At 39.3% G+C, this 26,546-nt stretch overlaps 2 protein-coding genes across 5 annotated transcripts in view; both read right to left on the bottom strand.

Moving 5' to 3' along the window:
• Nucleotides 1-26,546, bottom strand: part of PRORP (protein only RNase P catalytic subunit) — a 137,578-nt gene that overhangs the window by 95,956 nt on the left and 15,076 nt on the right. The gene's annotated exons all lie outside the window — the stretch shown is intronic.
• LOC128587938 (60S ribosomal protein L31) lies at nucleotides 16,862-17,356 on the bottom strand. The gene has a single exon (XM_053594464.1). The coding sequence runs from the start codon at nucleotides 17,275-17,277 to the stop codon at nucleotides 16,900-16,902; it is 378 nt and encodes a 125-aa protein (XP_053450439.1). The 5' UTR covers nucleotides 17,278-17,356; the 3' UTR covers nucleotides 16,862-16,899.

A 26,546-nucleotide genomic window follows, 5' to 3' on the forward strand; every position in this document is an offset into this window, starting at 1 on the left:
AATCTCTTAAGCCCAAGAGTTGGATGTTGTTGTGAGCTATGATGATACATCTCACTCTGATGAGATTCTGCCTTTTAAAAAAAAAAGAAAGAAAGAAAAAGAGAGCCAAGCACAAAAGCAACAATCAAAAGACTTGACCAACCTAAGCAGAGATTTCAGCCGCTACCCACTCCAAGGGAGACCGCAGAGTGTAGAGTTTAAGTCTAACCATGTTTAATAGCCTGTTAAAGCAAAAACTCACTGACCTCCAGAGGAAGAAAACAGAATTCAGAGCCTCTGCAATATATCATTCACAATGTTCAAAACACAATTAAAAAATAATGGGGCAGCGCCTGTGGCTCAGTGAGTAGGGCACTGGCCCCATTTACCAAGGGTGGCAGGTTCGAACCTGACCCTGGCCAAACTGCAACAAAAAATAATAAACATGAGAGGAAAGAGAAAAATGTGAACCACAATCAAGTAAAAAGAAATCAACAGAAACCAATCCAAAGTCTGAAACCAACCTGTATTAAAATTACATAAGGCTATAGGGTAAGAACTATGGTAAAAGTCTGATTTCTAAAGAAGTATAGATATAGCTAAAAAGTTAACCAGTGTTTCCTTACTTCCCTTCCTGTAACGGCTTACTGCTGTTACTGCTAACTACAGGAGTATCCAACCCATTTTTTAAAATCTGCCACATATTGGAAGAATAAGAGATGTCTTGCCTCATGCCTATAATCCTAGCACTCTGGGAGGTCAAGGTAGGTGGACTGCTTGAGCTCAAGAGTTTGGGACCAGCCCAGCCAGGAGTTAGACCCCATCTCTACTAAAAATAGAAACAATTAGCCAGGCATTGTGGTGGGTGCCTATAGTTTCAGCTATTTGGCGGGGCTGAGGCAAGAGGATCGCCTGAGCCCAAGTGACTGAGGTTGCTGTGAGCTATGGTGCTAGGGCACTCTACCCAGGGTGACAGAGTGAGACTCTGTCTCAACAACAACAACAACAACAAAAAAAAAGAGAGAGAGAGAGATGTCTTCGGCCACACAGTAAATACACAAACAGTAACAAAAGCTGATTAGCAAAAAAAAAAAAAAAAAAAAGGTCCATGCATGCTTTTTGTGATATCTGACACCACAGATAAGCAAAAAAGTACTCAGAAAATCATCATGCAGCCCATTGGACACCCCTGGCTTACTGCTTCAATGTCATGTATCCTTAACAGGTACAAGATTTGTGACTTTCCCAATCACTTCTACAGATAATATCACTATTAAAACCTAAGACTGATCTTTGAAATTTCTTTCAGACTCTGTATTTAGGTGCACCAACTGATATCAACCATGCATGGCAACTGACCCAACAGGTTCTGTGACCTTTTACCCAGGATTGTCTTCCCCAAGAAGACAATTTCTGTGACCCTATGAGTTCATCCCCAGGTAATCAACAGACTCAATTCTCTAGCCTACTGTTTGCCAAACTACCTTTAAAAACCCTGGCCCCGAAATTCTCAGGGACATGGATTTGAGAAATTTCTTTCATCTCCTCTTTGGCATCTTGTGATATTAAACTCTTGCTCTGCTGCAACTCCTGCTGTCTCAGCATATTAGCCTCCTCCTGGGCAGCAGGTAAGGGACTTGGTTGGGCAGTAACACATTCAGATCCTGGAGTTAGCAGACAAGAACTTCCAAGTAACTATTGTAAATATTATCAAAAATTCAAAGGAAATGGTCATAATGAATGCAAAGAAAAGAAATCTCCACAGAGACTGTAAACTAGAAACGTGAACAAAATAAACATTCTAAAACCAAAAAGCACAAATGTAACATAAAATATCCACAGAAGGGATTTAACAGCACATTGGAGATGATAGAAGAAAAATTCTGGGAACACCAAAAGGCAACAGAAATTATCTAATCTGATGGGGGAAAAAAGATAAATCGAGCCTCAGTAAACCATGGGACAATATCAAATAGACAAACATGTGTAATTAGAGTCTCAAAAGAAAGAACAGAAAGAATAAAGTAGAAAAAAGAATTTAAATAATGGCCAAAATGCTCTCAAATTTGGTGAAAAATATATCTTATCCAAGAAGCACAACAAATTCAAAGCAGAATGAACACTCGGAAAACTGTAACTAGGCACATCATAGTAAAGCTGCTGAAAATCAAAGACAAAGAGAAAAATCATAAAAGCAGTTTGAAAAAGAATATATTTAGGAGAATAATAATATAAATGACAGTTTAGTTCTCATCATACACGACAGGGGCCAAAAGACAATGAGAGGACATTGTTGAAAGAATAACAGACAGCAGACAAACCAAAATTCACCCTTACAATACAGAATTCTCTATTTAGTAAAAATATCCTTCATAAAATTGAGGTAGAAAAAATAAGGTGAAATAAACACAATTTGGGATAAATGTCCAGCAAGCCTGCAACAACAAAAAAAAGTTAACGCAATTTTTCAGGCTGAAGGGAAATGGAATCCTAGATTTAGAAGAAATGGAAAAAATACCAGAAATGGTAAAGATGTATTTACAAAAAGAGAATGTATTTTTTCTTCTTTTAACATCTTTAAAAGATATGTGACTACTTGAAGTGAAAGTTACAAAACAGTAATTATGGGGGTTAAAATATGCAGATGTAGCATGTTTTATGCTATAATACAACAATAGTACAAAGACCAGGAAGTGGTAAACAAAAACAAAAGAACCTTCTGCTATAAGGTTTTAATTTTTTTGAGACAGAGTCTCACAATGTTGCCCTCCCTCAGTAGATTGCTGTGGCATCACAGCTCACAGCAACCTCCAACTCCTGGGCTTAAGCAATTCTCTTGCCTCAGCCTCCCAAGTAGCCAGGACCATCGGCACCTGCCACAATGCCGGGCTATTTTTGTTGTTGTTGCAGTTGTCATTGTTGTTTAGCTGGCCCGGGCTGGGTTTGAACCCACCAGCCTGGGTGTGTGTGGCTAGTGCTGTAACCACAGTTCTACAGGTGCCGAGCCTGCTATAAGGTTCTTACATTTTAAGTAAAATGGTACAAGAAAAACTCTAAGCAGACTAAATTAAGGATTTCTATATAATGCAGAAAGGTGTATATATAGATAGAGGCCAGGTGTAGTGGCTCACACCTGTAATCAAATCCTAGTACTTTAGGAGGCTGAGTTGAGAGAATTACTTGAACCCAGGAGTTTGAGACCATCTGAGCAACATAGAAAGACCTTGTCTCTTAAAAAAAAAAAAAAACATATGAAAATGTCAGCAAAAAAATTAAACAAAAACAGTTAGCCAGGCCTAGTGGCATGTACCTATAGTCCCTGTTACTCTAAAGGCTGAGGCAAGAGGATCACTTCAGACCAGGAATTTGAGACTGCAGTGAGCCATGAGGACACCACTGCACTCTAGGCCAGGCAACAGGGCAAGACTCTGTTGCCAAAAGAAAACATATAGATAAAAGCCAATAGAAGAATTAAACGAAAAACTAAAGAAAAAAAATTGATTAAACCCTTTTCCCCCCAAAAGACATGAAAGGAGAAACAGAAGAACAAAAAACATATCGGATAATAAAAGAGTGTGTGAAACAGCATATTTGAATCCAACCCTATCAAAAATGCTATCTATAGGCCAGGCGCAGTGGCTCATGCCTGTAATCCCAATACTCTGGGAAGCCAAGGCAGGTGGATTGCCTGAGCCAGAGTGAGACCCCTCCTCTATAAATAGCAGGGCATTGTGGCTCACCCTGTAGTCCCAGCTACTTGGGAGGCTGAGGCAAGAGAATCTCTTGAGTCCAAGAGTTAGAGGTTGCTGTGAGCTATGACACCATAGCACTCTACCGAGAGAGACAAAGTGAGTCTTAAAAATAATAATAATGCTATCTAATAACAGATGCACTTATCTTTAATATAAAAGTAAGCTGAAAGTGAAAAGTAGGGGGAAAATACATATCATGCAACAGTGAGCTTAAGAAACTTGGCAGTGGCAACACTAATAGTAGACAAAATAGACTTGAAGAAAAGAAGTACTACAAAAAATAAGGGACACTTTATAATGATGACAGGATCAAAATATCAGGGAGCCATATCATAAGAACAGCGGTTCAAAATACATGAAGCAAGCAACCTGGTGCCTGTAGCTCAAGCAGCTAAGGCGCCAGCCACATACACCAGAGCTGGCTGGTTTGAATCCAGCCTGGACCTGCCAAACGACAATGACAACTACAACCAAAAAATAGCTGGGCATTGTGGTGGGCACCTGTAGTCTCAGCTACTTGGGAGGCTGAGGCAAGTGAATCGCTTAAGCCCAGGAGTTGGAGGTTGCTGTGAGCTGTGACGCCACAGCACTCTACTGAGGGCGACAAAGACTCTGTCTCTAAAAAAATTAAAAGAAGAGACCAAGAAACATAACAACTAAACCCGCTGTGTAGTCCTGGATAGGCTAGGGGAAGGAAAACTTCATAGAAGACATTATTGGGATAAGTGTCAAAGTTAAGTATCAACTGTAGATTAGATACTATTATTGTATTAATGTTACAAAGACGAAGAACTCCCTCTGGTCCGATAAGCAGATAAAATGATACTCAAGATCATTAGTCTTTAGAGAAATGCAAACTTAAAACCCTAGTGAGATATCACTATATACCCACCAGAATGGTGGAAATTAAAAAGAGCAAGTGGAGCACGTGTAATTCCCAAACATTGCTGATAGGAATGTAGGATAGTATAACCACTTTGGGAAATAACTGTGCAGTTTCTTATAAAGTTAAGCATACACTTACCATGCAATTAAGCAGTCTTACTCTTGGGCATTTACAGAGTTAAGAGTGGTTTTTATTCCTACTTGCCAAAAACTGCAAACAATTCACATGTCCATTAACTGGTAAATGAATGGGAAAAAATGTAGTATATTCAGACAATGGAATAGTATTCAGCATTAAAAAGAAACTATTGATACATAGATGAATCTCAAATGCATTATGTTAAAAGGCATAAGAGATACTTGTGTGTCTCTTTCAGTAATAGACACAAATTCTATCATCTTTATTTATTTTACACTTTTAAGTTTAAATGTGAAAAGTGTAACTGCGTAGGAAGCTTAAATATGACTTACAACAGAGGTTGTTAACCCAAATGCCTATAGCCAGGAGGCAGGTAAAATAAATAAGCAAAAGGGGTCAAGTTTAAGAAAATATAACAGAGGGTGGTGCCTGTGGCTCAGTGGGTAGGGCGCTGGCCCCATACACCAAGAGTGGTGGGTTCAAACCCAGCCCTGGCCAAACTGCAGCAACAACAAAAAATAGCTGAGTGTTGTGGGGGCCACCTGTAGTCCCAGCTGCTTGGGAGGCTGAGGGCAAGAGAATTGCCTAAGCCCAGAAGTTGGAGGTTGCTGTGGCACTATACCGAGGGCAATAAAGTCAGACTCTGTCTCTACCAAAAAAAAAAAAAAAGAAAGAAAGAAAGAAAATATTATAGAGAAGGCAAAATAATAAACAGCAAATGGCCCAAGGCTCATTGTTCAAAATTTGAGAGGAAGGGGAGATGTAGCAGGGTGCGACACATGGGAGAGTGGAGACCCTTTATAAAGGAAGTGGCGTGGTACTCAGTCCAGTTACCTGTTGCCACACAAAAATAAAGATCCAGGGTTAGCAAATTTGATTTTTCAAGGTAAGTTGAAGATCTGACATTTTGAAATATGTCAAATAACTTTTTTAAAAAGTAAAACATAAGAAGCTAAAACAACCAAAAACGAGCTAGATTCTACCCTTAGACTATAATTTTATAACACACGTACTTGATGAGTCAACAGATTTTTGGCTGAACTCTTACAATGTCCCAAGCAATGTTCTAATCCCTAGGAACACAACAGTGAACAAATGCCTTGACCTCAAGTTTATGCAGTAGTGGAGGATACAGGCAATAGCACAGTCACGATAAACAGATATTCAATTTTTGGTAGAGGAAAGTACCTTCAAGAAAAACTAAGTAGGGCAGGATGTTAACACTATTCTCTCTAGTCCCTCTCTATTTTACATACAAGGTTCAGACAATTAAGCGCCCAAACTGATCCTAGAAAAAGTGCTATATACCTCATTGTTGAATATTATGGTTACCTTCAAAGTACTTGAGAAGCTATGAACTGATGCCAGTGCCTAGCCCACCCTTCAAAGTAATTTTAGAACTTTTTTGGGAATGCCCATCAGACCTGTCGTTATATGTGGTCTGACAACTAAGTTCATGAACTCACCTTAAAAAACTAGAAAAAGTACTACATACCTCATTGCTGAGTATCACTATGGTTACCTTCAAAGTACTCCCCTCTGGTAACTATAGTAATATTCAACAATGAGATATGTAGCACTTTTTCTAGGATTAATTTGCGAACCTAACTATCAGACCATATATGGTAAACAGGAAAAGGTCTCTCTGATGAGGTGACATTTGAACCTAGACATAATGAGGTGAGGGAGTGAAACCCTGCTCCCTTGGGAAGAGTTTCTAGGCAGAAAACACAATTGCCAAGACCCTTACTGGACACAACAGAGCTTAGCATGTTTGATGATTAACAACTAGGCAATCTGGAAAAAGAATACAGTCCTATGCAATTATGTGTGAGTTTAAATTTTTAAAAAATCCACTCTTATTGGTTACTACACTATGGTAAAGAATAAAAAAATGTAAAAACAATTCTAAAACAGTTAATCAAACGCTTTAAATTCTTTTATATAATCTTATTAGAAACTAAGAAGCAGAAGTCCTATTTGTTTTTCTGTCATTATTACCTAATCACAAACGAATAATAAAATGACCCAAAGATGTACAACAGAAAAAATTTTATTTTATTTTATTTATTTAGTATTTATTTTTTGAGACAGTCTCACTATGTCACCCTCGGTAGAATGCCATGGCATCACAGCTCACAGCAACCTCCAACTCTTGGGCTTAAGTGATTCTCTTGCCTCAGCCTCCCAAGTAGCTGGGACTACAGGCGCCCGCCATGATGCCCAGCTATTTTTTGTTGCAGTTGTCAATTGTTGTTTTAGCTGGCCCAGGCTGGATTTGAACCTGCCAACTTCGGTGTGTGTGACTGGCACCATAACCACTGTGCTATGGGAGCTGAGCCACAAAAGATATTTTAAAATAGCATACTTTATACACTACTCATGACACATGAGCTCTAGAATAGAGGTCACTCTAGCACCTTCCGTCAAAGAGCTGACTTCATAATTATAAATGACACACATGTGTTTATAAATTATAAACAACATGGCAATAAAAATCTGCTCTACTGTGTTTTACTCCTTTTAATTACGTGAGAAAACTAACAGGTTAAGCAAGTGATTTTTCTCAGCAAATGATACACACAGAGATGATAAAAACTTTTAATTTTTTACTTAAAAGAGGTTAAAACACTTCAATTTTTTTGAATGATGGTCCATGTTCATGATGGTTTACTTCTATTGGAAGACTCATCAAATTAAAAAAGATCTTTCTCATTTAGCTAATGTCCTGCTCTAGAACAGCAACTAAGAGGAAATAGGAGGAATACAATACAAAACTCTTAAAAATAATATAAAAGAAACTGATCTTAACATACTAACTATATTCTAACTAAGTATATGTATGTACTACAAACATCAGATATTTTTTAAGAATAAGAAGGAAGTATTAAAACAATTGGCTTTAGTCATAGTAGATGTGGAAAAACAGGGGAATACCAGCTATTTGGGTTGGAAGCACTACTCTTAATATGGGAACAGTGAGAAAAAAAAAAAAAAAGGATCTCTGCATTTAATGGCCAAATTACTTCGTGTGCCTTCTTTTTTGAGTCTCACTTTGTTGCCTTCAGTGGAGTTGTGGGGTCACAGCTCACAGCAACCTTAAACTCTTAGGCTCAAGCGATTCTCTTAGCCTCCCAAGAAGCTGGGACTACATGTGCCTGCCACATTGCCTGGCTATTTTTTTTTTTTGAGACAGAGCCTCAAGCTGTCACCCTGGGTAGAGTGCCGTGGCATCACAGCTCACAGTAACCTCCAACTCATGGGCTCAAGCATTTCTCTTGCCTCCGCCTCCCAAATAGCTGGGACTACAGGCGCCCACCACAACGCCAGGCTATTTTTTGGTTGCAGCCATCATAGTTGTTTGGTGGGCCCGGGCTGGATTCAAACCCGCCAGTTCAGGTGTATGTGGCTGGCGCCAAGCCTTGCCTGGCTATTTTTAGAGACACAGTCTCGCTCTTCCCAAGGCTGGTCTTGAGCCTGTGAGCTCAGGCAATCCATCCACCTCTGCCTCACCAGAGTGCTGGGATTACAGGTGTAATCCATAATACTAAATAAAAAGAATAGTAACAGTAACCACTGCCTTACTGTAGCTAGGGGAAAATGAAGCTTCGGGTCTACAAAGTGTCACAGTCACCTTACAACTAACACAGAGGCTACAGTAATTTTTTTTTTTTTTTGTAGAGACACAGTCTCACTTTACTGCCTTCAGTAGAGTGCCATGACATCACAGGACTCACAGCAACCTCTAGCTCTTGGGCTTCAGCGATTCTCGTGCCTCAGCTCCCCGAGCAGCTAGGACTACAGGCGCCCGCCACAACGCCCGGCTATTTTTTAGTTGCAGTTCAGCCGGGGCTGGGTTTGAACCCGCCACCCTCGATATATGGGACCGGCGCCCTACCCACTGAGCCACAGTAATTTTAAACTGGCAACAGTTATCTTTCAGAAAAGTTTGAAAGGGTTCTACCAACCAAATGACCAGTGGTAATTCTTTCATACAAACTACCTCAGCACGTTTCTCCAGGCTTTGAGGTAAAAAAACATAGAGGTGACCCAAAGTAAAGTAGACTAAATACTTTAACTCACTTTTAGGAATAAAAGTTGTATTAAACAATAACAAAAAAGTGATGATCTCCTTGTCACATGCCAAACATCTCCCAAGAAAGTTTCCTTCACTAAATCAGGCCCTTCTACCCCACCTAAATGATTAACCTCCAAGGCAAGTGAGTTAGGAAAATACAGTATCTTTAGACACATTGTCACCTAAAGAGAAGTGGGATACATGGGAAAAGGACTGAAAGTATAATGACACAAGTACATGCCACCAAAGAGTAGTCTTTCATACACTTAAGAGAAGACTATAAACCACATCTGAGCTGACAAGCCGGAGTGGAAAAACACTCCATCTCACTGTAGCAAATCTTCACCAGATAAATGGCATCCATTTCCTGTTAGGTTTAGGTCTGAGAGGTGACACTGCCAGCACCCAAAGGAACAATGAAGGGGTAAGTCCACTCTACCCAACTGCCTATTGGCAAATACTGAGTATTAATGGCTCTCTTTTCCTATTTTATTTTATTTTTTCTAATAAGGTTTCTCAGGTTGAAATGGATCTCTTTTCATTCAAAGATGATTCAAGAGGGAAAGAAAATCCATTGAGGCCAGGCACAGTGGCTCACACCTGTAATCTCAGCACCTTGGGAAGTTAAGGTAGGTGAATCACCTACCTGAGCTTAGGAGTTCGAGACCAGCCTGAGCAAAAGAGAGACGCTGACTGGGTAAGGTGGCTCACACCCATAATCCTAGCACTCTGGGAGACTGAGCCAGTACACTAAGGCATTCAAGACCAGCCTCCGCAAAAGTGAGACTCCACCTCTAAAAACAGCTGGGCATCGTGGCAAGTGCCTGTGGTTCCAGCTACTTAGGAGGTGGAAGCAAGAGGATCGCCTGAACCCAAGAGTTTGAGGTTGCTCTGAGCTATGATGCCACAGCACTCTACTCAGGGTAACAGAGGGAGAGTCTAGCTCCTACTTTATCACTGATTGGGTAAAAGATGGGTAGTTAAACAAATGGTGTTGACACAATGGGCTAATTAGCTGGGGAGAAAAATTAAGTTGACCTCACCTACACCAGAAAAAATTCCAAATGGCTCAAAAATCTGTGAGAAAAAAACAATAAAAGTATAAAGAACAAAAGGTGGTTTTCGTGTTTGCTGTTTAATGATTTTTTTTTTTTTGAGTCAGAGTTTCACTAGGTCGCCCACAGTAGAGTGCAATGCTGTCACAGCTCACAGCAACCTTAAACTCTTGGGCTTTAAGTGATTCTCTTGCCTAAGCCTCCCAAGTAGCTGGGACTACAGGCACCCGCCACATTATCCAGCTATTTTTTTTTTTTTTTGGTTGTTGTTGTTGTTGTCGTCGTTGTCATCATTTTTGTTTGGCAGGCCTGGGCTGAACCCGTCAGCCCTGGTGCATGTGGCCAGCACCCTAACTACTGAGCAGCTATGGGCACCAAGCCTGTTGCTTAATGATTTTTAAATAATTTTGCAGTGGAAAAGGTCTTTCTAAATATGAAACTTAGGAGTCATCAAAGTAAAGTCTGATAATTTAAATATTTGAAAATGTGTATGGAAAAACGATCACATATAAAGTCAAAAGAAAAATGAAAGTCTCAAAAAATTAAAATTCAAATCACAGACAACTTTTTTTACATAAAGAGCTCCTAAAATCAGTCACTAAAAAGTCAACAACTCAAATAAAAAACAGGCAACCAATTTGCAGAAAATATAAGCACTAGAAATAAAAATTAAAAAATAAAAAAGAAATACAACAAGGGTACATGTGAAACTTAGTAAATGTAGAATATAAATGTCTTAACACAATAACTAAGAAAATGCCAGGAAGGCTATGTTAACCAGTGTGATGAAAATATGTCAAATGGTCTATAAAACCAGTGCATGGTGCCCCATGATCGCATTAATGTACACAGCTATGATTTAATAATGAAACAAAATAAAATAAAAAATAAAAAATAAAGAAATACAAGTGGCTCTTAAATCTACGAAAAGATGCTCCACTTCACTGTTAAAAAATGTAAATTAATTCTGTACTAAAATTCCATTTTTTTTTTTTTTTTTTTTGTAGAGACAGAGTCTTACTTTATGGCCCTCGGTAGAGTGCCGTGGCATCACACAGCTCACAGCAACCTCCAACTCCTGGGTTTAAGCGATTCTCTTGCCTCAGCCTCCCAAGTAGCTGGGACTACAGGTGCCCGCCACAACGCCCAGCTATTTTTTGGTTGCAGTTAAGCCGGGGCCGGGTTTGAACCCACCACCCTCGGTATGTGGGGCTGGCGCCTTACCGACTGAGCCACAGGCGCCGCCCTAAAATTCCATTTTTTACTTCATATAGGCAAAGCTCAAAATGTTTGATGACATGCTGACTCTCAAAGGTGGAGAAAGGATTCTTACACGTTGCTAATCACAGAGTGTATACTGATAACATTTCTGTGAAGGCCAATTAAAATTGATATATCTCGGTTGCCCTAGCAATTCAATTTGCAGGAATCTACAGCTATATTAGAACATGTGAAAAATTACAAATATGTAAGGTGATTTACTGTGGCACTTCTACAATAGTAAAGACTTGAAATAACCCATTCATTAAAAGATGACTGAATAATTAAATTATGGTCATCTACACAATGGAAAACTATATAGATAGAGAAAAAAAGAGAGGAAGAATAAAGGGGAAAGCAAGAAGATAATCTATATTTTGTCTTGAAATACAAAATGATAGCACACTATCAATTACATAAAGGACTGAAAGGTTTCCCTATACATTTCTCAACCATCTAGAATCATGAGTTAAAGACCTATGTTCTCTAGTAGTTAGGTATTATTTCCAAGTGGATAATTCTGTAAAATCCAAACAGATGGAATTTACTTACAAGTATAAAGTTGTTTCTTTAATCTTCACACTAAATGGAATTTATTCACAAGTATCAAGTTATTCTTTAATCTTGCGTGAGCTTTGGGGAAATCTAACTCAAGTATAGAAAGTTTAGAAATTAAATTTCTAGGTAGAACAGTAAGTCATATTCTTTTTAATCCCACTTTCCTTTCTTTTCATATCATATCCTGACTGATTTATAGAGAACAGCTAAAAGAAAAAAGAAAAGGCAATACATTTTTGATTGCAGAATCTTGCTCCCAAATTAAAACAGAACAAATCAGGGGAGAAAGGCAACAATGCGGCCTGGAGGCTGCAAACTGTAAAGTGCTTTAACCAGAAGTTTGCTTTCATTCAAGTATAGCCATGCTTACACATCTTGGAAACCCCCTCTGTTTCACAACCAACCAGGAACCTGATCTAAAGTACCAACACAGTACTTAACTTCCGTCCTTCTTCGGAAGGAAACACACAGAAATCTAAGCCCCTTCACTGGCCAAGTCATTTCACTTTTTTGAGCCTTATGGGCCCTCAGAAATAAAGTATTAATAACTACCTCAAAGGGTTATAATAAGGACTCAAAAAAATTAAATGATATGACTACAAAAAACCCTTCCTATGTTTTAGTGTAAGTAGTTAATACCTTAAGTTTTACTAATAGTTTGCCACCATTTTTAACTCTTTAGATTTTAACACAGGATACCAGGAACATAACCTTCCCTGCTTCCTGTTCCCTGACTGAGAAATGGGCTCCCATTTTCATATGACAATAGTGTAGATAAGAATCAATAACCTAACTGTCTCCACGTGAGTCAGAAAAGCATGTCTACATTTTGGTTATTCCAAGGTGTTCTGATTCAGAGGCCAAAGAAACCATTCAGCCTGTCCTCCTCAAAGGGCACCAGATTGAGATTGGATCCATTTCTCTTGTAGTACAAATGTATAATTATTCACAAATCAAGTCTTCTCTGCTGGTAATAGTCTGCAGTACCTCCTTACAGATTATTTTATGCTTTACAATGTGCATGTCTTCCCATCTATCCTCAAAATAATTTTGCAAGAAAACTGAGATGTAGAGGGAATAAAGACCAAGTTAAAATCCACATAAAATACAGAATCTATTTCTGACTCCCAGTTTACTGGTCACTTTACTGAGTTGAATGAATTATTTCTTTCATTATAAAACAGGAACAATTTATCAGTCATCTGCAAAAGCCATCATAGTTTTAAATGTTCTCATAGAAATGAAACAGAATTTACTATCATCTACACTACTTAATTCTACTGCTAATTTAAAAAGAAAAAAATGGTTTTCTTTTTGTACTCTTTTAGTGAAAAAAGGAGCACAGAAAAGAGAATGGAGAAAGGAAATATTTAAATTCCTGAAATTTTTTATGCCTAAGTTCAACAGCACTAAATCTGACTAATATTAAATAAAATACATGGTAAATCTTTCTTTGTGCACTACAGTGGGAAGAGACTGGCTTATAAACGCTGTCCACATGCAGGGCAGAAGGGAAATGAGAAGTGATTTCACTTGGAAAGGTGAAAGGTGAAAGCAGTAAATGGGAGAAGTCGGCACACTCAGGCAGACAACTTGGGGATATCCCAGTAACACTCATTAGCTCAAATGACGTGTCTTGTACATCTCATTAGTGGTTTTTCCTCCCCATCTAACTTATACAAATATCTGAATAACTCAAGAGCAACGTACAACTGGAAGATGAGTCATTCCACCAGTAATCAATGAGATTAAGGGAAATTCTACTTCCCTGTGAACTATGGCACAGTTTGAATGTTTTATTACTCTTGCTAGCAGTTACTACTGATTCGTGTCTGCACACCTTTTCTGCTGCTGCCAGAATTAAACAAGTAAGAGTAAGCCAAGTGTTAAGTACTTTTTCATTCTCAAAAACATGCATCAGTCTAATAACACGCGAGAATTACTAGTATAGCCTTAACACCATGTGTTACTGAGTCCAAAGATGTGGGTCTGAATTCTAGCTTAAACTTATTAAAACTGTGGCTTTGGCAAGTTACTGAACTTTGTTCTCAGCCTCAGTTTCCTCATCTATCAAGTAAGAATATATTCCTTCCATCATTAAGTTTTGTAATGGTTAAATGATGTAACTAAATAAATGGTAGCTGTGACATAATAAATGAAAATCTGGGATTATTTAGTGTGTAAATAACAATTTTATTACACACTTACTGAATACCAAGCATAGCAGAAAATACAGGGTGCCCTGTCCTTCAGCGTTTCTAATCTGGCTAAAGTGATAACAGTTACTGATGTGAAAAACTAAACACTAAAACAAGAACACATTATATAGTATCAATAGCCAAACACATGCCAGGGTTAATAAATGCTACAAGTTCAAAGGAAGAAAAGATAAAGCCATACCATATAGAAAGACTTCAAGACAGAAAAGGGCCTGAGATAGTCCTGAAGGGAAAACAAGATTTGGAGAGAGGAATATGTTTTATTTATTAATTTTTTTGAAATATGTTTTAGGTGAGAAGAAAAAGAAAAGAAAGAAAATAGCAAAGCAGGTGTTTGTAAAGGAGAATAATAAGAGACGAGGTCTGAAAGGTAGGCTGTGGCCAAACTGTGGAGAAGTTACTTTCAGAGTGGGAATAGCAAACTGCAGAAAGTTTGGGGGGCAAGAGAAAATAGCCATATGACTAAATTAGTGTTTTAAAAAGACTGACGTGGCAAAAGTGTGGAAAAAAGGATGGAAGGAGAGTACAGACACAGGAAAAACAGTTGGGAGGTAATCCAGAAGCTGAGGGTTGAGATGCTAAAGGCCTAGACAAGATGGAATTAGTGGAAATGGAACAGCAGGGGCAGGGAGAAATACTGCACAATAGGATTAGTGGCTGATTAGATAAGAAGGTTTAGGATTAGAGAGGAGACAGATCAGCTTTAATCTTTTCAGTCTGGGTGGTAAAGAAAAAGTCACAAAAGGAAACTCAGAGGTGGGATGGGGAGGGCAAGGACGGAAGAAGTATTTATGAAGCATTTGCCTTTTGACACAATGAATTTAAGTTCATAATGGCATATTCATGTAGGAACGTTTCATAAGCACTTGGCTACATTGATCTGGTATCTAAAGTGTGGTCAAGACTAAAGAAAACAGAGGGTCATGTGGACAAGAGAGTAGCGCTAAAGCTAGGGAAGAAATCCCATCAGGGTTTGGGTCCTCTCCTAGGTGAAACATTCTCATACCGTCACTGTTGGAGATTGGTTTCCTGGTACGATGAGCGCTGAGTTTTTCTCCTCCTGGTGAGAAGACATGGAATTTGCCTTAAAAAATCAGGACAGCCTGCTATTTATAAAATCCTCTTAAAGGAGGCATGTAGAGTGTGGTGTCATGTTTGTGAATAATGGTGTGAGACTGAGTATAAAAGGTCTGTGATGCAGCCTCAATTAAGGGAAGGAGAGCCTATTTTGGGTGAACAGTGTTACTAGCAAGCTGTTTGGTCACATTACGGACTCCAAGGGCCTACAGCAGCGATTTTCAACTGGTGTGCCATGAGAGGATCCTAGGTGTGCCACATAAATTTTTAAAGACCATTAATTAAATTATTTTAGACAGAAGTTCAAAGTACAGTAAGTATATACATATGTATATATTTTTTTAAACCCTTTTTTTTGATGAACATAATTTAAGTGTGCTGCAGAAGGTTGAAAAATACTGGCCTTGATATTCTTCTTAGTAAAGTATCTCAAGAATGGAAGAAAAAGTATCCAATGTACTCAGCCCTACTATGAAACTAATTTATGGCTTTCATATGAAAGCTATAACCCAGTTATAACCTAAGAATATGGGGAAGGGGGGGGAGAGAGGTGAGGGAGGGGGGAGGATGGGCAGAGGGAGGGTGACTGGTGGGATTACACCTGCGGTGCATCTTACAAGGGTACATGTGAAAGATAGTAAATATAGAATATAAATGTCTTAACACAATAACTAAGAAAATACCAGGAAGGCTATGTTAACCAGTGTGATGAAAATGTGTCAGACAGTCTATAAAACCAGTGCATGGTGCCCCATGATCGCATTAATGTACACAGCTATGATTTAATAATAAAAAAATTTAAAAAAAGAAGAATACTGGCCTTGGCTCAGTGCCTGTGGCTCAAGCAGCTAAGGCACCAGCCACATACACCTGAGCTGGCAGGTTCGAATCCAGCCCAGGCCTGCCAAACAACAATGACAGCTGCAACCAAAAAATAGTCGGGCGTTGTGGCAGGCGCCTGTAGTCCCAGCTACTTGGGGAGACTGAGGCAGGAGAATTGCTTGAGCCCAGGAGTTTGAGGTTGCTGTGAGCTGTGATGCCATAGCACTCTACCCAGGGCAACAGCTTGAGGCTCTGTCTCAAAAAAAAAAAAAAGAGAAAAAAGAAAAATACTGGCCTAAAGCAACTATGCTAAAATACACTACGCCTGCTGCTTCTCCACCTGGCCATTTTCTGATTAATTTCAGTGACCCTAGCTAAACAAACTGGGAACTTAATCTAATATTACCCTTGACATGTATGTGATATCTACCTATCATTCCATGACCTACATGAGACACTATACGCATATTTACACAAAATCTTACAAAATTTCTGGGGGTGCAGAATCCTATGGAACAAAACTCAAAAACTACCAGGGTTAAACCACAGAACAAGGAAAGAAAATGTTATGGTTCTTCCCCAAATCCATTATCATTCCTTTACTAATAGTAGCATTCTATTTTAATAGTTATACCTCAATACAATAAAAGTAAATTTCTATTTGGGTTAAAATACTAGTTTAACTTCATTGATCAAACAGTCAACAGGGACAGTTAAGGCTATACTTTGGATCATTTGGCTCTGCTAAATCTGCAAGTGATTTAGGTTATTTTTGGTACTTAATAATCAGTTCTTATTTACTAATAGTCATATGAAGTTTCTCTTCATATAAGTGTAGAAGCTTCTACCATCAACACAATGGCAAATGAACTGGGAAGAAAGAACATCAAAAATTTCTTATTTCCAAAGATGTAACCCATCTTTAGATGTAGTATAAGCCACCAAATACACTCTGAAAAAACAAACCAGGGCTATGGGATATTGACAATGACTGCATCCAAAGTATTAATTTCTTTTTTTTTTTTTTTTTTTTTGTCATTTTATAATTTTATTTGGTATGTCTGACAATCACCAGTTAGTTCTCATCCACGTTGACTGTCTGTAGATTTTTGAAAGTAGTAACAGGTACATAGGTAACCAAAGTATAGAGCTTGTTTGGTGAATCTTCATCTTCATTGCGTTTTCTGGATAACCGCACACGGATACGGTATGGGACATTCCTTATGCCTTTGGCCCAGACAGCTTTGTTAAGCCTGGTATCAATGCGCACATCTGGAGTTCCCATCTCTTTCATGGCAAATTTCCGGATCTCTTTGAGTGCCCGAGGGGCACGCTTCTTGAAGCCCACTCCATGGATGCGCTTGTGAATATTGATAGTGTATTCTCGAGTCACCACCTCGTTGATGGCGGACCGGCCCTTCTTCTTCTCGCCACCCTTCTTTGCGGGAGCCATCCTACAGGTCCCAAGTTGGAAAGAAAGAGCGCGCGGAATTGTGGGAGGAGGAAAGGGGTGGGTGCAAGTACAACTTCCGGGTCGTCTCAAAGTATTAATTTCTGATGAGAACTTCCACTTCTCACCTGAAGTCTAATGGCTCCCGGACATCTACCCTACAAAGTTCTCCTCACTTCCCCCTGACATTGTACCTGGGCACAGTACTCAATATGACTTTATTATATTTTCCTCAAAAATATTCTCTGCCTTGGGCGGTGCCTGTGGCTCAAAGGAGTAGAGCTCCGGCCCCATATGCTGGAGGTGGCGGGTTCAAACCCAGCCCCAGCCAAAAACTGTAAAAAAAAAAAAAAAAAATTCTCTGCATGTTTTTCTCATTTTGGAGAATTTTACAAGTGAAATAAATTCACCCCAAGAGATAAGCATTTGTACACTATGAATCAGAAAAAGAACTGCAGTATTTTTATCAGTATGGCAGAATGCTATTTTGCCATTTGTGGTTTTTAGTCCGCTTGCAAAGAACCACCCGGTTAAATCACTGCTCTGCCAAGAGAGATGCCTGCTTTTGAGACAGCCCGAGTTATCTGCTAATTCAAGTCATCTGAGCAAATCCACTACTGGCACAAATGCAGTGAACTAATTACAGGAAGCAAACCAAATGTGGTGTTTAAATTAGCTGTGTAGGTAGCTCGAGTCATACACATTCCACTCTTCCAATTACACGTCTCAAAGAAAAGCCAGCACTCCTAAGTGCAGGAAATCACATTTTTCTTCCCTGCAACTACTTCACAGCTAAGAAAAATGCAAAAACAAAAAGGAAATACGCTTGGAGATCTTACTAACAAAGAGTGGAAATCCCCTCACTCCACATCTCCCAATTAACATGGCTGAAGACATAAGCTCTTAGGTTCAAATTTCCCTTTGTGGACAGCCCAATCACATCAGAATTAATCTCAGCTGCCACCTGTGCTAAAAGTAGGTGTAATGCACAGGGAGCAGTCTGGATTGCTATGTCAGCTATAGTTTTCACTACACAATGGATTAACATGTACAGGATTATTTTTAAATCCCCAAAACAAATGTTAATAATCCTTTTGCAAAACAAAAGCAATGCGGTATAGTAGGAAATCTTTTCCATAGAATTGACTCTGGATCTAAAATAGCTGTTCTACTCTATTAAGAAATTTCATCTATCTTGCACATTTCAAAAATGGAAAAAAGAATGTATTATGTGCAAATAATGATTTTCAGTATTTTCAAAATACTATTTGCTTGAAGGGGACTTTCGATCTCTTTAGTGACATTTCTGAACTGTTTTCATCTTTTATAATGAATATATACTATGTGTATTGGAGGAAATACACAATACAAAGATGTTCCTCTACATGAAAATCACGAATGAGGTGTTGTTTTATAATCTCCCTCTTTAAAACTTCTATCCTGAAAGCATGTGTATTTGTCCAGTATTTAAAAAAAGATTTTTACGATGGAAATTTGAAACATATATAAAAGTAGGCAGGCAGCGCCTGTGGCTCAGTCGGTAAGGCGCCGGCCCCATATACCGAGGGTGGCGGGTTCAAACCCGACCCCGGCCAAACTGCAACCAAAAAATAGCCGGGCGTTGTGGCGGGCGCCTGTGGTCCCAGCTGCTTGGGAGGCTGAGGCAAGAGAATCGCTTAAGCCCAGGAGTTGGAGGTTGCTGTGAGCTGTGTGAGGCCACGGCACTCTACCGAGGGCCATAAAGTGAGACTCTGACTCTACAAAAAAAAAAAAAAAGTAGGCAGAATAAAATAAACCCCCATAAACTAACTTTATCAGCTCAGCACCCACAGCACATATACCAAGGCTGGTGGGTTCAAACTCATCTGGGCCAGCTAAACAACAATGACAACTGCAACAAAAAATAGACGGGCGTTGTGGTGAGTGCCTGTAGTCCCAGCTACTTGGGAGGGTGAGGCAAGAGAATCACGTAAGCCCAAGAGTTTGAGGTTGCTGTGAGCTGTGATGTCATAGCACTCTACCGGAAGCAACATAGTGAGACTCTGTCTCAAAAAAAAAACAAAACAAAACTAACTTTATCAACTCAATGCCAGACATGTAACCCCATCTAGTCCCATCTGTCCCAGTAATTTTTGAAGCGTATTTCAGACATCACATGATTTAATCCATAAATATTTTGGTGTTTAGCTCTGAAATATAAAAAGTTTTAACTGACTGGCATAATTACCCCTAAATAAAAAATCAACAATGATTTTCTTTTCTTTTTTTTTTGGAGACAGAGTCTCACTCTGTCACTGGGAGGTAGAATGCTGTGGTTTGTCATTATAGCCCTCAGCAACTTCAAACTCTTGGGCTCAAGCAATTCTCCAGCTTCAGCCTCCCAAATAACTGGAACTACAGACACCCTCCACCTAGCTAATTTTTCTATTTTTGTAGTGAGAAGGTCTCACACTGGCTCAGGCTGGTCTCAAACTCCTGAGCTCAAGTGGTCCACCCACCTTGGCCTCCCAGAGTGCTAGGATTACAGGCATGAGCCACTGCACCCAACCCAACAATAATTTCTTAATATCTCCAATTACTGCTGTTCAGATTCCTTTGATTGTTCAAATCAAGAATACAATCCCTACACTTCAAAAGGTTGCTATTACCTCAAATTTTCATTTGAGTCATATTACTTTCAAGTCTTTCAAGTCTTACTATTTTCATTTGAGATAATAGCAACCTTTTGCTTCTGTTCTTGCTCCATCTCTTTTTTTTCTTGCAATTAATTTACTGGAAAAAACTGGGTTGTCTGTTTTGTAGTTTCCCCATAGAGTGGATTTGGTGATTTTATCCTTGAGGTGTAATTAAAGTATTCCTTTGCCCCCTATATTTCCTTTAAATTAGTAGTTAGTTCTAAATGCTTGATCAGATTGAAGTCTGGTATTTTCTTGTACCAAATCTTAACTCTTCTATTTCCTGTTTCTTAAAATCTTGGAGAAGAACCACTGGCCAAACCTCTACCTTGAAAGGATTGCTGGTTACTAAGAATGTTTGGCATGCTCTGCTCAACACTTAACTCATAATTTCTACCTTTAAATACTAAGGAAAGACAAAGAGGTAGTCAAAAGAGTTCATACCATTGAAACCGCAACAATGATTTGATACCACCTGTCCTCCCTTCCAAACTGACATTACACTAGATACAGACCATTTTATTTACCTAAATCACAACTTCCTGGTCTATTCTGCACTGTCAGGGCTCCACCTTCATTTCTACTCCCACTTGGAAAACCTTAATTGTTTAGTTTGCCTGGCAACAGAAAGTTGCAGAGCTGGAAGGGGCCTTGGAGATCATCTGGTCTAATCTTCTCTGTTGAAAAATCAGGCAACAGAACACAAGTGCTAAAGTAACTTTCCCGTAGTTATTATAAAGATATTTGTTAGATGAGTTAGTATTTGGAAAGCATGCATAACAGTGACTAGGTTATAATAAGCCTTGTATAAATACTTTTTAAAAAAGCATAGTTAAAACTAATTAAGAAACAGAATTAGTATAATTACAAAGGTCTCTTAAACTTCTCCAAGAATACAAATACTCCCTTCTACCCTGCATTTTGGAGGAATGATGTTCTACACACAAGGTCTGACATTATGTTCACAAACGTCCTAGAAAAAGTGCTACATACCTCAATGCTGAATATCACTATAGTCACCTTTAAAGTACTTCCCTTAGGAAGCTACACACTGACACCAGTGCCTAGTCCATTCTTCAAAGCAATTTTGGAACTCTTCTTCTGGAATGACCATCAGAACTATCATCATATGGCACACAAACACAAAACGATAACGAACACCATGCAGCAAGATACTACCTCACATTGAAATGAACACAACTATGACACATGGATATGCCAAGGTGATGAAACCTTACCAAGTTGTTTGTACAGTGCATGGTGGTAAGTTCACAAACTTAATTGTCATATTTTGTATGATGAAAGATGGTTTACTGAATATTTTTATTGTTGTTGTTGTTATAGTTGTTGCTTTTTGACACAAGGGCTTGCTCTGTCACCCAGGCTAGAGTGAAGTGGCATCATCACAGCTCACTGCAAATTCAAACTCCTGGGTTCATGCAATCCTTCTGACTCAGCCTCCCAAGTAGCTGGGACTACAAGTACACGGCCCCAAGCCTGGCTAATTTTCTTTTCTTTTTTTTTTGAGACAGAGTCTCACTATGTCACCCTCGGTAGAGTGCCATCGCGTCACAGCTCACAGCAACCTCCAACCCTTGGGCTTAAGTGGTTCTCTTGCCGCAGCCTCCTGAGTTAGCTGGGACTACAGGCGCCTACCACAATGCCCAGCTATTTTTTGTTGTAATTGTCATTGTTGTTTAGCAGGCCTGGGCCAGGCTCGAACCTGCCAGCTTCGGTGTATGTGGCCCAGCGCCCTACTCACTGAGCTTCCGGTGCCGAGCTTGGCTAATTTTTTTTTACTTTTGGTAGAGATGGGGGTCTCACTATGTTGTTCAGGCTGGTCTTAAACTCTTGGCCTCAAGCAATCCTCCTGCTTCCACCTCCCAGAAGGCTGGGATTACAGGCATGAGCCACTGTGCCTAGCTGGTTTACTGAATATTTTAAGCTCACTGTGGAGACCTACTAATCAGAAAAAGAGATCTCTTTTGAAATGTTACTGCTCACTGATGATGCACCTTATCACCCAAGAGCTCTGATGGAGATGTACAAGGAAATCAGTGTTGTTTCATGCCTACTAACACAACATCTATTTTGTAGTCCATGGATCAATAAGTAATTGGGACTTTCAAGTCTTATTATTTTAAGAAAGACATTTTGTAAGGCTCTATTCACAATAGATGGCAGTTCTCCTGATGGATTAGAGCAGTCAACCGAAAACCTTCTGGAAAAAAAAAAGAAAACCTTCTGAAAAGGATTCACCATTTCAGATGCCGTTAAGAACATTTGTGATTCATGGAGGAGATCAAAATATCAGTACTAACAGGAGTTTGGAAGAAGTTGATTCCAACCCTTTTGAACTACTTGAAGGAAGTAACTGCAGAAGTGGTATAAACAGCAAGAGAACTAGAATTAGAAATGCAGCCTGAACACATGACTGAATTATTATAATCTCCTGATAAAACTTGAACAGATGAGGAGTTGATTCTTAAGGAAGAGCACAGCCTGAGCAGTAGAGTGAGACCCTGTCTCTGCAAAAAATAAAAAAATCAGCTGGGCATGGTGGCATGCATCTGTAGTCCCAGCTACTTGGGAGGCTGTGACAGGAGGATTGCTTAAACCCAGGAGTTTAAGGTTACAGTGAGCGATGATGACATTGCTACACTCTAAGAGGTTAAAAAAGAATCTGAGAAATTTAATTACCTGTAAGGTATAGTTCTAAACCATAATTCTGAAGTACAGACATGGTTCAATTTAAAGATGATAAGCTCTTCAAACCCAAGAAAGAGAAAACAGAAGGTTCTGGAGACTGTGATAAAGAGCTCAATTCACATTTTTCACAGTTTGCAGCTACTACTCTCAACCACTATTGGGATATCTGCCCTTCAAATTAAAAACTGAAAAAACGACTCAAAACCTAAATTAGATCAGTTCTTATGCTGATATTTCATTTGAGTCATATGTCCTGTCTTAAATCTGTATTTGGAGAAATACCAGAAGGCTTCCCCTCTGTCAATTACCTGAAGAGATATTATCAAGCAGAACAAATGGTGTGATTTAAACTTAACCCTAAAAATTAAATTAAATGTTCCACTGATGACTTGCCTTCCTTCTTTTCTATTTTAGGAAAGAGAATCCCAAGTCATTAAAGGTTTTAGAAATTCTAAATCAAAGGAGTATGGAGAACTATCTGTGATTAAAGTTTTATTAAAGTTCACCACAGTAGGGGGCGGTGCCTGTGGCTCAGTGAGTAGGGCGCCGGACCCATATACCGAGGGGGGCGGGTTCAAACCCGGCCCTGGCCAAACTGCAACAAAAAAATAGCCGGGCATTGTGGCGGGCGCCTGTGGTCCCAGCTACTTGGGAGGCTGAGGCAGGAGAATCGCCTGGGCCCTGGAGTTGGAGGTTGCTGTGAGCTGTGTGACGCCATGGCACTCTACCAAGGGCGATAAGGTGAGACTCTGTCTCTACAAAAAAAAAAAAAAAAAGTTCACCACAGTAGACTGTCTTATCCTTTTTTATAGCTATTTAAAACTGAAATTATTTTATAATTAATAAATATTATTTGCATGATCAGAAAAAAACCATTTCCATTTTGAAAACTGAAAGTAAATGATGATCCTAGCACTCTGAGAGGCTGAGATGGTTGGACTGCCTGAGCTCATGAGTTCGAGACCAGCCTGAGCTAGAGCTAGCCCCTGTCTCCAAAAGTAGCCAGGCATTGTGGCAGGCACCTGTAGTCCCAGCTGCTTGGGAGGCCGAGGCAAGAGAATCACTTGAGCTCAAGAGTTTGAGGTTGCTGTGAGCTATGACACTACACTCTACCAAGGGCCACAGGGATACTGATCCAACCTGATCCTGTCTGTATAGGCCTAGGCTAATGTGTATGTTTTGCCTTAATTTTTGACAAAAATGTCTCAAAAATAAAAAGTTTTTTAAACAGAAAAAAGTATATAGGCTGGACACCCACAGCTCAGTGGTTAGGGCACCAGCCACATGCTTCGGGGCTGATGGTTCTGAACCCAGCCCAGGCCTGCTAAACAAACAAACAAAAAATAGCCACACATTGTGGCCTACAGTCCCAGCTACTTAGGGATGAGGCAAGAGAATAACTTGAGTCCGAGAGTTTGAGGTTGCTATGAGCTGTGACGCCACGGCACTCTACCGAGAGTGACAAAGTGAGACTCTGTCTCCAAAATAAAAAGGTTAAAGAGTTGAATTCTTGAGGCTGGGCATGATGGCTTACGCCTATAAACCTTGCACTCTGAGAGGCTGAGGAGGGCAGATTGCCTGAGGTCAGGAGTTTGAGACCGCCTGAGCAAGAGCAAGAGCCAGTCTCTAAAAATACCTAGGCGTTGTGGCAGGCACCTATAGTCCCAGCTACTTGAGAGGCTAAGGCAAGAGAATCGCTTGAGCCCAGGAGTTTGAGGTTGCTGTGAGCTATGATGCCACAGTACTCTACCAAGGGTAACAAAGTGAGACTCTGTCCCCCACCCAAAAAAAAAAAAAAAAAGTTGAATTCTTATCTTATTAGTTGAATATATTAAAAAACTGACTGTAATTTGTTACTATTACAAATGAAGGAAAATAATAGAAAAAAAGAACCTAATTAATATTAAGCTAATACTACCCACACAGCTCCAGATTTATTTGCTGATATTCACTGAATTAATATTAAGCTAATACTACCCACATAGCTTCAGATTTATTTGCTGATATTCACTGAATTCACTCAATTAGTTTCATGAAGTTAATTCAGTGGATGCAAATTACTTGGAGTTATGCTTTGTTCACATAAAGTTCACATATAGAACTCGCATTTTTACCATCTCTAGCCTGGCTTAAACAAAAAATGGCATAGATGTCTTTTAGTTTAATGTCAAAAGAAACTCCCCAAATCACTTAACCTAATTGACCAGGCCATAACCTAGAATAATTTTTATGTGTTACGTTATTGCCATCTGCTGGCTATAGTTATAATTACACAAAACAAATGTTTAAAGCAGATAACCTAAAAATTCACCTTGTAACTGAGGTTTTCTTTGAAAATTGTCCCTTACAAAGAAACAATTTAAAACTGAAATTCTAATGTAAGATTTTTAAGAACTCTAACATGGCCATGTTAGAGTTCTTAAAAATCTTACATTAGAAGCAGTTGTGTTTGAACCTGGCTGCGCTTTAAAATCATCTGGGTGTTTTTGAAAATCCTAATGCTGGGACCTCACCAAGCTACAGCAATTAAATCAGAATCTCCCTGTTATGAAAATGAAAGGCAACCACAGACTGAAAGAAAATATTTGTAAAACATATTTGACATAGGACTTGCATCTAGAAAATATAAACAACTCTTACAACAATGCTTAATTTTTAAGATGGGCAAAAGATGTGAACAAGACATTTGGATGGCATATGGAAGTCATGGATGACAATGAAGCACATAAAAAGATGCTCAACATCATTAGTCATTAGAAAAATGTAAATTAAAATCACAACGAGATACATTTGACACCTATTAGAGCAGGGGTCCTGAAACTACAGCCCGTGGGCCACATGCAGCAGTGTGAATTGTATTTGTTCCCGTTTTGTTTTTTACTTCAAAATAAGATACGTGCAGTGTGCATAGGAATTTGTTCATAGTTTTTTTTTTTTTTTTTTTAAACTACAGTCTGGCCCTCCAACAGTCTGAGGGACAGTGCATTGGCCCCCTGTTTAAAAAGTTTGAGGATGCGCCTGTAGTCCCAGCTACTCGGGAGGCTGAGGCAAGAGAATCGCGTAAGCCCAAGAGTTAGAGGTTGCTGTGAGCCGTGTGACGCCACGGCACTCTACCCGAGGGCGGTACAGTGAGACTCTGTCTCTACAGAAAAAAAAAAAAGTTTGAGGATGCCTGTATTAGAGTAGCAGTAAAGAGATTAAACATTTTAAGTGTTGGCCAGGATGTGGCGCTACTGTAACCCCCGACACTGCTGGTGGGAATGTAAAATAATACAACCACTTCAGAAAATAGTTTGGCAGTTTCTAAAGAAGATACACACATACATCCATAACAAGACCCAACCATTCTAATCCTAATAGTTACCTGAAAAGCAAAGCTGTAGTAGGTTGAATAGTTATCTCAGGATTCATGCCTACCAGGAACCTTAGAATGTAAACTTAGAAAAAGCGTCACTGCAAATTTAATTCCTTAAGAGGCCACATGACATTAGAGTGGGCCCAAAATCCAATGAATGATGCTCTCATAAGAAGAGATGTCACACAGAGATACATATGTGAAGAGGACCACATGAAGACAGAGGCAGAAAGAGAGTGATGCAGCTAAAACCAAGGAACACCATCAATTGCCAGATGAGCTTCTGAAGCTAGGAAAAGCGAAGAAAGGATTCTTTCCTAGAACCTTCAGGAGCATGGCCATGTGAATAGTTTCATTTAGGACATCTAGCCTCCACAATTGTGAAAGAATAAACATCTGTCATGTTAAGCCACCCAATTTGTGGTAATTTGTTAGGGTAGCCCTAGGAAAGTAATACAAAAGCAGAAAGTACAAAGACTTGTGCAAGAATGTTCTTACCTTTATAATAGCCTCAAACTAGAAACAACCCAATG

This window comes from Nycticebus coucang, chromosome 6, assembly GCF_027406575.1.
Source record: "Nycticebus coucang isolate mNycCou1 chromosome 6, mNycCou1.pri, whole genome shotgun sequence".
Classification (NCBI taxonomy): domain Eukaryota; kingdom Metazoa; phylum Chordata; class Mammalia; order Primates; family Lorisidae; genus Nycticebus; species Nycticebus coucang.